This window comes from Apaloderma vittatum, unplaced genomic scaffold (assembly GCF_000703405.1).
Source record: "Apaloderma vittatum isolate BGI_N311 unplaced genomic scaffold, ASM70340v1 scaffold36774, whole genome shotgun sequence".
NCBI classification, from domain to species: Eukaryota; Metazoa; Chordata; class Aves; order Trogoniformes; family Trogonidae; genus Apaloderma; species Apaloderma vittatum.
The window spans coordinates 3,480-19,092 of NW_009711602.1; the positions used below are offsets into that span (position 1 = coordinate 3,480).

Sequence of the window (15,613 nt, forward strand, 5' to 3'; positions counted from 1 at the left end):
AATGCCAACCATAAACCCTTCCCACTACTAATTGTTTTTATACTTTTTTGGAAACAAACCATTCAGGTTACACATATGCTCTCACCAAACTCCTTGGCACAGCTCTGGCAGCCTAGACCACATGTCTGAGGTGAAAACCTGCAGCAAACAGCAGCGCTTGGTTTATGTTCTTTTTCTGTTAGTTTCCAACACCAAGTTTGTTTTTTCCACTGCTAGACATACAGTCAGACCCCCAGTCAGAAGTGCAGAGTAAGTCCTGCATCGACCACTGCTCGAGATTTTTCTCCTTCTTCATTATTCACCTCGTGTTCCACGATACCATTTCCAATTCTAATTTCTTACAGCTGAAAGCGAAATATCAAAACCAGCTACAAAAATGGACTTGGGTGTCTTCAGGAAAAGATACGCTGAAGAAAAATTATCATGGTAGGGTAGTGAAGGAGCCATACCAACCACAATTTTTTGCCTAAAAACCCCCAGATCTTTTGAGACCAGAGGGATAAGATCAGTGTCTCTTGATATAGGACATATGGCCTTCAATTATTCTTGATTTTTGGTTCAGAGAGCACCTGATTTTGAAGACAAGGAATGTTCTATATGTATAGGACCAGTCAGGTTCATCCACTACAGGCAAAACTAGAAAATAATAAAAAACAAAACGAAGCACATGAGACTTGTGCTCAATATAGGGAATACTGAGCGAAAAGCAAGTGACAAGTAGGAGGTTAAAAGCAGGAGACATAGTTGAGAAATACAACTATGTAATCATCTGCTCTGAGGAGAGAAAGAAATGGTAATTCCTAGCAACTACCCTTGGACACTCTACTAGACAGAATCTATCCATCTTGAGTTTTAAAATTTCTGGTAACATCAAACAGGCCAAGATCAGGGCTTTCTTGTGCTTAAGCGATTAAAAACAGGAAGCATCTTTGACCCAAGTAATTTCAAACGCTTCACAGGAAAGCACAAAAATGGGTTACGAAGACATTATGTGAATCTGTAAAGCATTTTTTGCAGCCCTCTCAACATATGACTCTTACTTTAAAAACAACACAAAAGCAAAGAGAAAAAAAAAGGCAACTCTGTGATCCAGTAGGATATTCATAACTCAGGCAACTCAACAAAAAAGTACAAGAGGTTAATCTCTCTTCACACAGTGAACTGATAAAAACCAAAAAGTGTTACTTGTGTCAGTTATGCCATAAAATAGGTTACGGTCCTATGACAGAGTGGTAACACCACAGTTGTAATTAGCATTGACTGACAACTCTGGCCCGAGCTCAAGAGATGTAAAAGTTAAATGAGCAAAACACATCAACTCCTTGCCATCCGCACTCGGATCTCCATAAGGAATATTAGTAGGACACGGTGGGGGAAACCCAGAAGACACCTAACCAGAGTCACAAAGACCGTGGCATTTCATTTTCAGCAGGCCTGGTGCTCATGAGCAAAATTAGCCAGGTGACAGTAACTCTACAGAAAAAAATATACAGATTCAGATTTACAGGGACACAGACATAAGAAACCAATTAATTTTTTTGTAAATTTGATCAGACCTATGAATATGTTTGCTGCGTGATTAAATCAAATATAAACAAGTGAAACAGTTCTTTCAAACCATTTTACTTATACACGTATGTATTTAGCAAACTTGTATTCGTCGAGAACTCATCTAAGAAATTCAAGAGTGAACAGATTTTATAAGATTTGCAGCTTTCACTAGACAGTATCCTCCCACAAAGTGAGGCGTACAGTTCAGAGCACAACCAGGAGGCAAAGAAGTTCATGAGCTAAGACTAACGGGAGCGAGGACAGGTCCTTGCATTGGCCGCAGCACCTCAGAACTCAGCTCCACCGCAGCTGTCCGGACACGTGTCTCGGGACCTGCTGGGCACTCCTGACTATGGCGATACTGCCAAGGAAAGTCTCACCAGTTACCTGCTCTAGTAACCCCCTTGACCTCTCGACCCAAATATCTGAAAGACATCAGGAATGAAACACATAAGGAGCAAGCAAAAATATCACTGGCTTTCCAATCATAAGCCAAATGTAGAAATTAATTCTGCTACGTGAAACTGTAAAGTAATTATCTGTATATTCAGAGGAAATATATAGTGAAGTTAATGCAGAGAGCTGCCATCTGAGCTCAGCTTGTGTAGGCACTGCCTGCCTGACGCCTGTATGTACCTACGCACCACTAGAAAATTTTTCTTTCAAAAGAAAGTGAAGTTATTGGTATTTTCTCGGATGTTTGTCCTTTTTATTTCACTACAGGTTCAAAAATCTCTTTGGGCATGTTTCTTCCTTTTCCTGAAATATTCCAAACAGTTTTTTGGTTTCTTTTTTTGCTTTTTGCTCTCTCAGTTTTTATTTACTTACACCTTCTAATTCTTCAAAAATTTCTCATTCTTCAGTGTTTCCTTCATTTTTATCTTTTGCTTATTCCTCATCAACTCTTTAATTTCTACTGAGAGAAAGATTAGTACACCAGAGTGTCCTGCACCTCAGTCCTCCCCATGACCTCCTGGGAGTAAAACGATACTTCTCTCTGTATCTCCTACAGAGAAATCCCTGTTTTCTAGTGGGTATGTGCTATACATCTGATCAACCCATTCTTACCATCTGCTACATAAAGATTTAAAAAATACTCCATTTGCCCACAAACTCTACTCATGCCCTAATTATTACATAGAATATATTAATTTCATAAATATTTAAATGTTTGTTTCTTGGTTATAAAATTACTAATACTTTTCCTTCTCTTCCTCCTCCCTCTGCCTCCTGTTAAATCAGCTGTAATCAAATTTAGAAGTGGGAAATACAACTCTGCCACATATGGGAAAGTATTTATACATACTATTTCCATAATAAATTCATGTAGGTTTTCAGGCAGAAGTAGCTTTTCCTGACTTTCTACATCAAACCTTAATACCTATTCACCGCAAGATAAGAAAATGTTATTACGCCATAACTAGCTCAAGCACCAACATATACTTATGCCAGTAGATACAATCTGAGCATTAACAAAACAGGTCATTACCCTATTTATTAAAAATTTATGACGTGTCCACTCCTGTACCAAATGCAAAACATGCAAGCAAAAGAACTGCAATAAAAAGGAGGAAGAACATAAAAATTTAAGTTCTTGATAGAAAAACAAGCAAATGTTAAATGTGATCTATCACTTTATCCATTCCTCCTTTTTAATTCTAGAAAGGAAATAACATATTGAAATTATTTGCACAATGAGCAGTTATGAATTTGATCTTACAGTGAAGACTACGAGGTTGATGTAAAGTCTCAAACACATAAAAATTGAGATGGATGAAATAATTACGCTAACAGATTGCCTGAAGTTTGAGGATCTGCAATACTTTCTGCAAGGACATGAAACATACTTTTTTCCTCTAAATTATGTTCTTTTCACTTGGCAAGAACATATGCCCACTGCCTCTCCTTAAATTTTCCTTATCTATTACTAGGAAACTGAAACTAAAACAATTTTATTTATCAACCACGGGCAATGCTGCTTTCTGGAACACCAGTCAAACTGAAAACAGTCAAACTGAAAACATTGCAGAAGCTGACAGTACAAGGCAAATATATTCAAATCTTTTAAAAACTACCCAAAGTAACAAGCATTTTAATTTTATTTAACCATAAATAGCACCATCATTTTATCATTATTATAGGGGAGAATGTGTTCTGAGTGGTCACTGCTCTGAGTTGGGAAGCTCAGGTTCAATCCCTGCTGTACAAACTCAAGTGTTGTGGGACCCTTGTTGCCTGCCTCTCTGCTTCTACCACCACAATTTGTACGTCTTTCTGAGGAGTTTGCCATCTTAAACTCTTTTCATAAAGGCACTCCAACCTCAATTGTATCTCTAGACATAACTGAAGGAAGACAAATTCTAGTATTAATATTAGTTACACCTACAGAATCAGGCTGGAGCCTGACAACTATGCACATGCAGCCAAAAAAAAAAAGTTTGTTGTGATGCAACACAGCCAGTTTACATTTCAAATCTGGAGATCACTCTCCAAGTAAAATACAAACATTGCTAAAACTGAAACATTTTAAGACAAAACACAAGATACATAAACAAGGAAGAGGGAAAAGATAAGGCCACGAGCTGAGCTAAGCCCTGGAACTAGGCTTCAACTGAAGATTTTCTTTATATTCCCTTTAACTAATACCTGTACCTCAGTTCCACGCTTTTAAAAAAATACTTAAGCTCCTACTAGTTACTATTTTCTACTCGCTGCAAATTGCCCTTAGGAGTTAGCACCTCTGCTTTATTTTTAAGCTAAGCATTACCTAAAGCTCAGGCCTAAGTACCTGAGCACAGCTGCACACAGCTGGCAGACACTTGGTCCATTCCAGTATGTGGGAGCACCCACTTCCCAGCAACACCGCGCCCTTGCCAGCTGAAGCTCCATGTTTAGTTCTCCTCCTCCCAGACAGGCAGATGCATAAAAACGTTAAGGAGTTGCTCATACGTTCATCAAATACAAATTAATTATAGGAGATAAGACAATTTAAACAAAGCTTAGTTTTCTGCTTTTGCAGCCAGAGAGCGTTAGCACATCCAAACCAGGAAAGTAAAAGAAGACTTCAGGCACGTGGTAGATGCACACCCCGTTCTCTGCTCTTCAGAAAACAGTTTGACCATTCAAAAACCACCCAAAACAAGCCACAAGCACAGTCACAATGCAGCGACTTACCTGGGTTGGAACGAGTACTGGAGGATACGCTAGCTTGTGATGTCTGTACATCCAAAATGAAAAGAGCACAATCACTGCGATTCCCATTATAGGCACCAATGAATAAAGCAACGTGTTGAACAGAGGTGGCTTAGGTGTGACAGGATTGGAAGTTGCTAAAGGAATAAATAAAAAGGACATAGCTTTTAAGAAACATCTAGCATCCTAATTTTTCAAAAACTCCTGCAACCAGCACAACAGGCTGGCAATAACTGATTAAATAGCATACTCTCATATAAGCGGATACATAATTTAAAAGGTAGCATTTTGGAAAGCACAGAAGTAACTTAGATCCCTGGATTTATGCATCAGCACATCTAACTGTTTTGTGCTTTCAAGCTCCACCTATCTACAATGTGTAAGAGAACTCCGTATTTTGAAAAGATTGCCAGAACACCATCATCTAATGAATGAAAAAAAAAGAATCAATACAGGGGTTTAGTCTCTGTAAAGCAATACAATAAGATGGCAGTAATAAGCAGAACAGGCCAGAAGTAACGTGCCAAGGTTTCTATGCATTGCTGACTCGCTGAAAAAAGTAAAGGTTCTCCAAGCTGAAGACACTTCAAAAGGTTCCAAAGAAGCCCAGCCTCTGAGGCAGTTGGTCCGGGGGCAGTCACAGAGCCCTGGGGCAAAAGAGGTTTCATGAGAGTGAAGAAGAATGCCAGTTATTGCCTTAGCAGTATCACTGACAAAAATGACAAGGGTAGCTCTCTTGGCTCAACAAAGGCTATTTTAATCTCATAGAAAATGTTATTTAATTTCAAGAGAAACTTCCTCTGGCCATTTGGTACATGAGACATTTGCTGTTTTCAGTTCAGTTATTAACATTATTCAGCTTTCCAACAAAGATTAGATTCTTGACTGGAAGAAGATATGCAAGAATAATCAAATAATCTTTTAGTTATTGTTTTTTAACACAATTATTTGCTAAGGCTGGCTAGTTGATTTTCTCTGTAACCCGGGAGGCAATTCCTCCCCCGTTTTTAAAAGGTTACTGTGTCAATTTACAGAGAAACTCAAAGGTTCAATTAGTTTAAAGAAATAGCGAAAGTGCTGTTTCAAGAAGAGGAGCATTCACAGGACAGTACGTGCAGGAAAGGCTGATACGGCTTTTAGCCTGATGACTTAGAGACCCTTACAGAAGCTTAACTGTACGATTAAGGTAAGATTTGACAGTAACTTCTGAATCTTAAAACAGCCAATTATTTCAGATTATCCTTACTTCTCACCCTCGCAAAAGGTCTGAAGTATCTTTTATCGATTTAAATTGCTTCTGTGCGGAGACCTGGCACAACTGAAGACACAAACTGGCAATTTTCTAGGCTTTTTCTGTGAACACACACGGCGCTCTGTCATCTGGGAATCGAAAACCTTCCGGCAGGAAACACTGACCACAATATTTTGAAAAGTCTTATCTCCTGAACATGCACAATATTTAATATTTCTGAACTCTGCTAAGCAGTTTCTTTGTAAACGCGTTCAGACTAACTTACGTTGCGTGACTTCCATTTCTGGAAAATAGAAAAAGCGTTCATTGCACATGTTGCCCTCACAACAACAGAAAAACACTTCAGGGCTGTCCTTCTTCTCTATGCAATCATTCCTAGGAAAGATAATAATAAAAAATTATCAATCTTAAGTGCTTTGTTTGTTTTTTTCCTGTTCATGAGGAAACATATGCCCATATTTAAAATTTCAAGTGCATTAAACCATCCAGGATAACATACTAACCAAATAAGAAACAAGATTTTGGGGTTTTATATTGCAATGAGATATCATTAAAACCAAGGCAGCATATTTTTGCTATTTTTAAGACAAAGAAAACCACCAAAAGGATACTGAAGAACAGTTCAGGATGTAGAAAATAAATAGGACAAACAAATGATCAAATAGTTAGTTTTTAACCATAAGCTGACAGCATAGGGTTGCATGGATTGGATATAAGTGGGAAGGAGAATTTTAAAATATTTTATTTTAGTTTTAATAAAAAAATATAAAGAATTTCTACAGGAAAGGATCAAATAAGCTGAAATGAATAAGCTGAAACTACTCAAGTCAGGTAAAAAAACCCCAGGTGTCATGCAGAAGACAATGTGACAGCAGAAAGAGAAGAACTCGTAAACAATGACGAAATCATTGAGCATTTTAAATACAGCTGAGGACTGTCAAAGAAGCTTTGGGTTCATCTTCAAAAATCAGAGTTATTTTATAGAACCAGCTATTAGAGTTACACTGCACTGTGACTTCCATAAAACTTCTATTCTTTGATGTTCTTAATCTGCTGGTTTTTGGAGTTCATCATACTGGAACTCCCTGTTCAGTAAAACACTCTTCATTCCCAGAGATAAGATTTTCCTTAATGGATATTTTAGACAAACACACCAGCACGCACTCTTATGCCAAGTTACAGTTAATGAGGTCTTAAAGCCAGACAAATCTTTATTCAGCTTTCAACTATTTCCTTACTGTCCTTTCTGCATTTTATTTTTTTCTTTGCTCAAGGGAGAACTTAACACCAAACTTTTTTTAGACTGGTCAAAAGATACATGTGGACCCACTGGGATAACAATTCTAGGATAGAAGCAGAACTAGGATCTGTAGAGGTTTAACACTTATTAGAAACAAACTTAGTTCAGAAATTGTAGGTACCTCCATTTCTTCTGCAAAGCTACAACTATAAGCGGATTAAAAATAACAACAAAACAAACAAAAACACCTTCCCAACCCGAGTGACTTACAGTTACCAGATACTAGTAGCATCAAATAACATTTCTCTAAATTGTCCTTCGCCTTCCAGCACAGCTGAATTTTAGTCATGCTGAGCAGGGAAGGTTGCAGACGCTTTGCTGCTTCTCTGAGGAACAGATAAATCAGAACTATTGTTCAACTTCGCTTTAAAGTGTCATTCAAAGGAGAAAAAAACATCGTAGTGTGGGGGGCAACTTTCTTTGGTACAAATGACTATAATGACTTCTGCTCACTCAACATTTCAGCAACACAGAAAAAAATTCTAAAATATTGCTAAAAATAATTTCTTTGTATGTTTTTATGTATTTGTTTTCTTATCTCTCTACCTTTCCAAACAATAATGCTTTGGTCAACTAAAACTGTACTTCAAAAAAACTGTAATACCATTTCTTAGGAGAGTCACGACCTTTGTTCAGCCAATATCTAGCAAACCCCAAGTCCTGCTGTTACTGCTCACGGGTACTTGCTAGACCATCTGTTATTTAAAAAAACCCACAACCTGGAATCTTAGAATATTCAGTGCCTCTTAGAGCTGCCACCGAGGTGAGTCTTCTAATAAATCAGCAAAGTACTCCCACTTCTAGGTGAAAAGCAGAAGCAGAGTTCTGACTTTCCTACTCCAAAGACTTTGGAAAAGTGAACTATAAAATTTTACATTCTGATTTCATTAATTATATTTACATTGTTTGGCCGTAACAACTCATTAGCAAAATCTATTATTAACAGCCTAAAAGAGATTAAATACCTGTTTTTTAATAGATAATAAGTAAATAAGAGAAGGTAAAACATGCTATTCTGCAAACAAGACAAAGTACTTAGATGAAGTCACATCTCTAAATATAGGTAAAAAGGAAGGGGGGGTAAAAAAAAGCATGTGTGTGCATGTAAAAACAAGATTACTATTCCAAGACTACTGTATTATTATCATTTGTCTCAAGTAATGTTTGCTGAAGGGGGAATGTATAAAAATTATAAATGGGCAAAATAGTTTAAAATTGCAAATAAAATTCATACGAAAACTCACTTACCTGTCATAACAATTGATGTCATCTAGCCAGCAACCTTGCTTCACAATTTCAATTGATCCAGAAATATTCTTCCATGTAGCAAAACAGTGTCGCCTTTTATCTTTATCACCATAACAAGGTTCGATACCACTGCGATTTGTTTTATCTTTTTCCCAATTAGCGTTGTAGTAGATACACTCTTGTGTTTCTGATCTGCCAAGTATGGCACCTTTTAGGAGTGAAAAGTAAATCACAATTAAACAGCATTCTGGAGGATGAGACATACAGTCAAAACGAGGATGTACTGAAATATCATGCATTGTCTGCATCAATATGCCCTCTCCCCTCCATTTTTTAATAAAGGAATTATTTAAAGTTCACAAGCATTCCAAGTAAACGTTGAAACATAAAACAAAGATCTTAAGTCAAACAGTCACTTGGACGACTTACCGAGATTTGAAGAAATAAAGAACAAGTTATGGCAATACCTTTCCCTGAACAGCAGCAGAACAGATTTTAAATATGAAACAGTGAAGATTTAGTTATACTATTAGCCGAAAAAGAAGCCTGAGCTAACAGAATTTACCAAAAAGGCATTTTGCTTCTTGTTACATGTGCCAGAAGAGCAGTTAGTACATCTTAGAAACCTAAACCCACCTAATAAATTCAGTTTTAAACCATCAACCTCTCTTCCCCTAGCTTTCATCTGCGATACACTTCAGCGCTTTTGTGTTAAGAAGCTACGAGACACACGATGCTAAAATAGTATCTTGTATGTCACCCTGATTTGCCAAGCGAGCAACTGGAATCGGGACCGAGAGGTGTGAGGCAACAGTCCCTAATCTCCGAGGACAGTGCTGGTTTTTTCACTGGGTGGTCCCCCCCGGTCAATCAGCTGCACCACAAAAGACGTTAAATCTCTGGCATAACTCGATAACCGAGCTCCAGAAAGGCCCAGGATCGAAGTTCTCAATTTTGAACTCGGTTTTTGTCTTTTAAATTACAAATGTAATTGACGCCCTGATGCCTACAAACAACCGACAGCAAAACCCAACAACTATTAACAGAGGCACCTCACGTGGAGCCCACTTCACAGTTTCAAGGTGATGCGAAGCACCAGTCTGCTTTCTGCAAAGCTAAAGGGTTGTTAGGACATAAAACTGCTAATAAAAATACAGGAAGGGAAGAAGAACTGCCTTTTACTTCTGTTTTTATCTTGTCAAATATTGCCAAGAGTGTTTTGTTACTCTTTATGCAAGCTTCGTCTCTTAATATGGTAAAAACACGACAAAACAGAGAGGGGGGTCGAAGAGCTAGAGTCAGAGGACTCACTTCAAAAAACTGAGGAAGGGTCCAGACAAAAAAAAAAAAAAAAAAAAAAAAAATAATAAAAAAATCACGTTTACTTTGCCTGTGCACCCATCTGGTATTTTCCAGAGGGACAGGTACCTTAGAAATCGTGTTGACGATCTGACTTCAACAGGAAAGGTCTTCCACGGCAGAGTGTTTCATATACATTTCTTTGTATCGCTCATTGCCACCCTCACGCACGTATAGTTGCAATAATTTTGATAGCGCAGCTACTGCCTTGTAGCCATACTCATACTTCTCCTACACAAGGCTATAACAAGCAGAGCAGCTACCGTCCGGACTTCTTTTGTTGGATAAAAATCTTCATCACCCAAGCCCTCTACCCAACAGTGGCAGAGGTGGGGGTCAGGGTGACTGGTATGCTGGTGGAAGCTTCCATCATGTAACACCTCCTCCAACACACAAAACCAACAGTAAGGTGATTTTTGTTGGTAAACAGAGAGGAACAAGAAAAGCTGCACCTCTCAGGGCAATTCAAATTATTTCAAACAGAAAAATCACTGCAGCCCTCTTGCACAGGACGAGTGGAGAGCAGCACCGACCATGCTGGGCATCCCACAGTAACCACCTTCAGAAACTTCTGACTTTGACGCATTCCCAAAATAGGCCGAGGACACTGCTTACGCTTTTTGGGAAAGAGCCTGGATGTTCAATGGGAGAAAGGCACTAGCCAGCTGGTAACACTGCGAGATGCAGCATGTTAACTATTATATTCTTTGTGCTGCGTTGGCCTGACCTTTACAACTCCCAGTTATGGCAAAAAACAGATGAGACAACAGATTGAACAATTTGGTTCTGTCAGTGCAATAAAGCAGAAGTCCTGGATTTCTCTCGTACGTGCCATTCCTTTTCTTCTGCTGCCAAGTCTAGCTTTGAAGGACCCTAGGCAAACCAAATTGGATGAAATTCGGAAACTACCATAGAATTAACTTCGCACAATTATTCTCCTTATACATATCTACTCTGTGGTCAGGTTTCCTTACTCACTAATATGCTCAGAAACAGAAGACAGTTCAGCCTACTCACCTGGCCAGTTAGTGACTCTAGATCTGAGCGGAGCATCTGACCTTAGTACCTTCTCTTGGGGCTGAGCAGACATTCCCAATAGGTCTGGTCAAACATACCAGGACAATCTCAGACTAATCTTTCCAAGCAGAAATGCATGGTGGAAGCAAGAGGAGAAGAGGAACCACACGAAGGCGGTAGCGCTGAGCCTGCTGCACGACGGCAACATCTGCTGAGAACCAGCTCTGCCTCCCGCTCCCCAGGGATCAAACTCCTAGAGAAGGGCAGCTGGCAATTACAACAAAAGTTAATTTATTTGGGTCCCAGTTTAGGCATCGTATGTCTATAATCAAACTCCTACACCCAATTTTGAGTGCTGACAATTTGTTTTCACGTCAAACTGGCAGGTCCTCAGGAAACCTACTCCTGAATCTCCAAAGGCAAAACGCTGCTGTGGAAAGCAGCCGTGAGCAAAGCACCAGGAGTATCCTACAGATTGAAGTTTGAAAGCTTCCAAGAGAAAGGCACACTACAAGAGTAAATAATATTCAAGTATGTAATAAGAGTTTAGTTTGGCATGTTAAGACAGATCACGTTTAATAGATGCTGTTATCATATTGCAGTTAGCGTGCTGCTGTACCACTATACATTCGTGTTCAGCCACAACAGCTGCAGCAGGAAAAGAAAACCAGCATTTGCTAGTGAACTTCTGAACTGTTAATACAGGATACACTGTAATTGTTAGCAGTACAGAGAGCAGTTTTATTAGGGTGCACATGTGCAGTCTGGAAAACCTCACCTTCGTAGGAATTTGAAGGACTGGCTACCGTTTTTTCAAGCAGAAAGACTATATGAATGCCTGAAAAGAAAAGAAAAAGCTAGCAAGTTGGGGGTTTTTAATTGAAAAAAAGGGGCAAACAATGAAATTTATGCAGAGCTAGTAAGCAAGACTATATAGCACAGCCCTAATTTAGAAAGGGATTACTGGAAGAAGATACTGGACGAAATATGAATTCCCTATTACAGATACCACTACATACTACCCGGAGGAGGGAGATATAAACTTCTGGGATTTTACCATCTAGTTTTATTTAATAAACCTGAAACTGAGCAACACAACCATATTGGTCTGTAAAGTAGGAACGGTTGCATGACATTTTCGATAAGAAATCTGAAAGGCGATCACGAAAGGGTGACGTTCGGTGTGGCAGCTACCTATCTGCATAGTGAAAAGGTGACTTAAACTGTATTTTATGCTCAAGATTAATTTGAACTCATTCCGAGCAGTGCGACCTGTCAACGTATAAGGAATGGAGAAGTTTATTAGAACAAACTAGTTGAGCTGAAGCCCCACAGAAACTGCACGAGATGAGTTACTTCACAGACAGAACAGCCCATTCACTCGCTTTAAGATTTCAACTGCAATGTGCTGTTCTAGAGGAGCAAAAATGGACAGAAAATGCAGCATAAATAAAACTAGCATCCTGAAAAAAAACCTCAGCTACTGTGTATGTGCGTTTTTCAAGTACGTGTCCATATATGTTATTCTATTTGTTTCCACTGTGATCTCCTATACGCTTGCTAGGCCCACAAACACATCTAAGAACAGACTACAAGTAGACATACATTAAAAGGCCTAGATGTGATATTCCTGCAAGCAGGAAGCAGGTTTTTATCATCCTGTATTTCTTCTGATAACACCCAGGGGAGTGTTTCCCAAAGGAAAAAATAAAGAGGTTATTTTCAACCTTAGCAAGCAAACGGAGTTACAACAGAGAGGACCTATTCTGTCCTCCTTACATGTACCAGTATGTCCCCCAAACATATTTTATTGATTTTTAGACTAATATTAGTCCTATTACCATTGTTCTCAATGCTTGCAGGTCAAACAAGGACTGTACTTCACATAAACTGAGCTAAAGTACATTCATTAAGTCCAAACACAACAGCAATTAACTTAAGCAATGCAAGGAGGAGGAAAGATAAACAAGACAGTGAAGTAACAGATCACCTGAACTGTTGTCACAGTGCCTATCTTTTCAGACTAGTTTCTGATTATCCTTCTTTTCAGCGTGTTCCACCAAGCCTCCATTGCAGTTTTTCATAAAGTCATTGGGAAAGACCAGAGAAATGCCACCAAAGTTCTGTGCAGAAGGCTGTGAGACTTAACAGCTTTTAAAGAGGCTTTAAGATTGATCTGATGTTCTATAAAACACTTGTTTCTTTTCCTAAAATATAAAACCAAATGAGTTTGCAACTAAGCATGGATCCTACAGCAAAATTTAGAAGTTTTAGGGTAGCTTCTTTGTAACAGTATTGTTCAATTCCCCAAGATCGTAGTTTGATTGAGGTGTGTCTACATGTGGGATTATCAGTAAACCTATATTTGCTCAGAAATTTCGTCATCTGCATCCAAAATATTTCAATTTCTTTGCAGTTCACACCTCGCCAAAATTGGACAGACGCATTTGCCATGGAAGTATGAAGTGCTCTAGCTGAGATGAACATTTCTGAAAAGTGCACAGGTTCCAAAACGTAGTGGAAATTATGGAGAATAATGTCATCTACAGATAAGTACAACTGAGAAAGGGAGGGAAGATAATAATATCACTCCACTACTAAACTGTTAAAAGCTCCTTGAAACCCCTTGTTTGCTAGAGACACAGCAACGAGAAAACAAACACTTTTCTCCTAGAAACGTGTCTTCTGGATTTACAGGTATCAATACGGAAAATAGTTTTGTTTATAAAGTCAACTGCTACAACCACTTGGTGTTGCGATTTTATATGTATATATACACACATACATATAGAAAAGTCTTGATTTTTTAAGAAGTGAGTGTGAATACAGATTCTAGCACAGCATAGACAATATATCAAACCACTCCTCTGCTTCTGATGTTAGGCAACTCGAAAAACTGTTAGCTATCTCACTCCCGGATCTAAGAGACTTTCTAAAAAGAATTGGGCAACATATATATTTTACATTGGAAACAAGTGACCGGACAGCACACATGGTATTTGCTGCTCCCCGACACAGATCCAAAGGCTGGTGCTCTGGTAATGAAAGGTGGAGTTTGACCTTTCATAAGTTTTTTTTCCAGCATTAAACAGCCAGTACTAAACAGTCTTCCTGAGGTAAGCTACAGAACTAACATTTTTAAAGAACTCAGTCCTCTGCTTGAGTAGATTACTGTTTCTCTTTGATGTGTAAGCAATGGGCCAAAACGCTATGATATTCCTAATCTCATCAACATTTTTACAGTTAAGTTCCACTTAATATTTAAAGGCACTGCAATCCTGTAGTTTTAGTAAGAAAGACTGGGCAGACTTGGGTATCGTGCAACTTGCGCAATTTTTTTAATAGAAACTCCCCTTCAGGCTACAAAGCACTGTCCACACATGACCTACACCGCAGAGTTAAGATGCAATCATGAAAGAACTAAGATTTTTGAACGCATGGAAGAGAAAATCTGATGAACATCCAAGTTAGAAGAAACTCTCTACCTGCAAATCCCTACGCAAAAGTGGCCACTTGACCTTTCAAAGTTCAAGTTTCAGTAATTAGCCACATTGAAGAAACGCATGCACCTATAAAACTGTGAACTCAATTCTGATTACCTCTCCAGAATACTTAAGAGAGTCTATTAAACTTTTCATTAATTTTAAGAATGAGCTACAGTATTCAGAGATCTGCATTTTTAGAAATGTTAGTGGCAGAACTACTTGAAAGCATCTTTAAAGGGTAAGGTCACACAATTCCAGGACAAGGACGCAAGTGAAGATGAGGAATCTCATCGTTCAATTATCAGTTTGAGAGATTCCATGGTACCATCCAAAGGAACATCTACATCTGAGTAATTAACGAAGATGGAATTAAGGGGAAACTGTGATAGGTGGAACACTGAGAAACAGGCCACTGCAGGAGGCATAATACCAGCATCTCAGCGAACTCTTGCTCAAGGAGGAAAACAAAACAAAAAAGATGAAATTACTCTTGCAGCATGTGTTCCTCCCCACAGCTCCTCCAAGCAGTTTATTTATTGTTAGAAGAAATTAATAATATCATAATAGGACTTTATAGAAAACTTCCATTTTCTGCCTTGTACTTCCAAGTATCTTATTTAAGAATGGATTTAAGAAAGTCAGGGGAAAAACCCAAGACCTCTGGTGTCCAAGTTTTCCAAAATCATTTCAGAGCAAAGCACGTGGCAGAAAATGGAGAAAAAGGGTCAGGCAGCATCCATGTTCTTTAGGTAGAAATTAAGGTGCCAATAATGGCACACCTGATATCAGCTGGCTGTGTCTGAAATAAAGATTGTCATCCTCTGGGAATCTCTAGAAATTCAAGTTCAGATAAATGCTATTTTTCACACTTCTTGACTTCAAGGGAGCACACTAAAACACAGGCTGATGTTTTCAAGTTCAAACATGCCATTCCTGTCACTGCAAGGTGTGAGCAGCACAAAACTGAAGAATTTTTTCATCTGCTGTCTAATGATTTTGTAGGGGGGAAAAAAGCTTGAAAGATTCTGTGAATTGTTTAATTTTTCTGAAGCACAGCCTTGGGACTACACTCACCTCATGGTAGTTTTCAGCAACATTACTGGTCAGACATCCCCTCCCCAACAAAGAGAAGGCATTACAAGGTGGTAAAAATCTACCACAAGTAACACAGCACTCCATACTCACCAGAAAAGTTTAATTCCACAGAAT

General features: G+C 38.6%; 1 protein-coding gene across 1 annotated transcript in view; it reads right to left on the reverse strand.

Moving 5' to 3' along the window:
* Positions 1 to 1,801: 1,801 nt before the first annotated feature.
* Positions 1,802 to 15,613, reverse strand: part of LOC104272637 (activin receptor type-2A-like) — a gene marked incomplete at its 3' end in the record, with an annotated part of 14,713 nt that continues 901 nt past the window's right edge. The window contains exons 2-6 of the mRNA XM_009867686.1: positions 11,698 to 11,757; positions 8,544 to 8,751; positions 6,261 to 6,370; positions 4,726 to 4,880; positions 1,802 to 1,912 (exon numbers count right to left, since the gene is read on the reverse strand). Coding sequence (XP_009865988.1) covers positions 1,802 to 1,912; positions 4,726 to 4,880; positions 6,261 to 6,370; positions 8,544 to 8,751; positions 11,698 to 11,757 — 644 coding nt within the window. The remainder of the gene's footprint in view (positions 1,913 to 4,725; positions 4,881 to 6,260; positions 6,371 to 8,543; positions 8,752 to 11,697; positions 11,758 to 15,613) is intronic.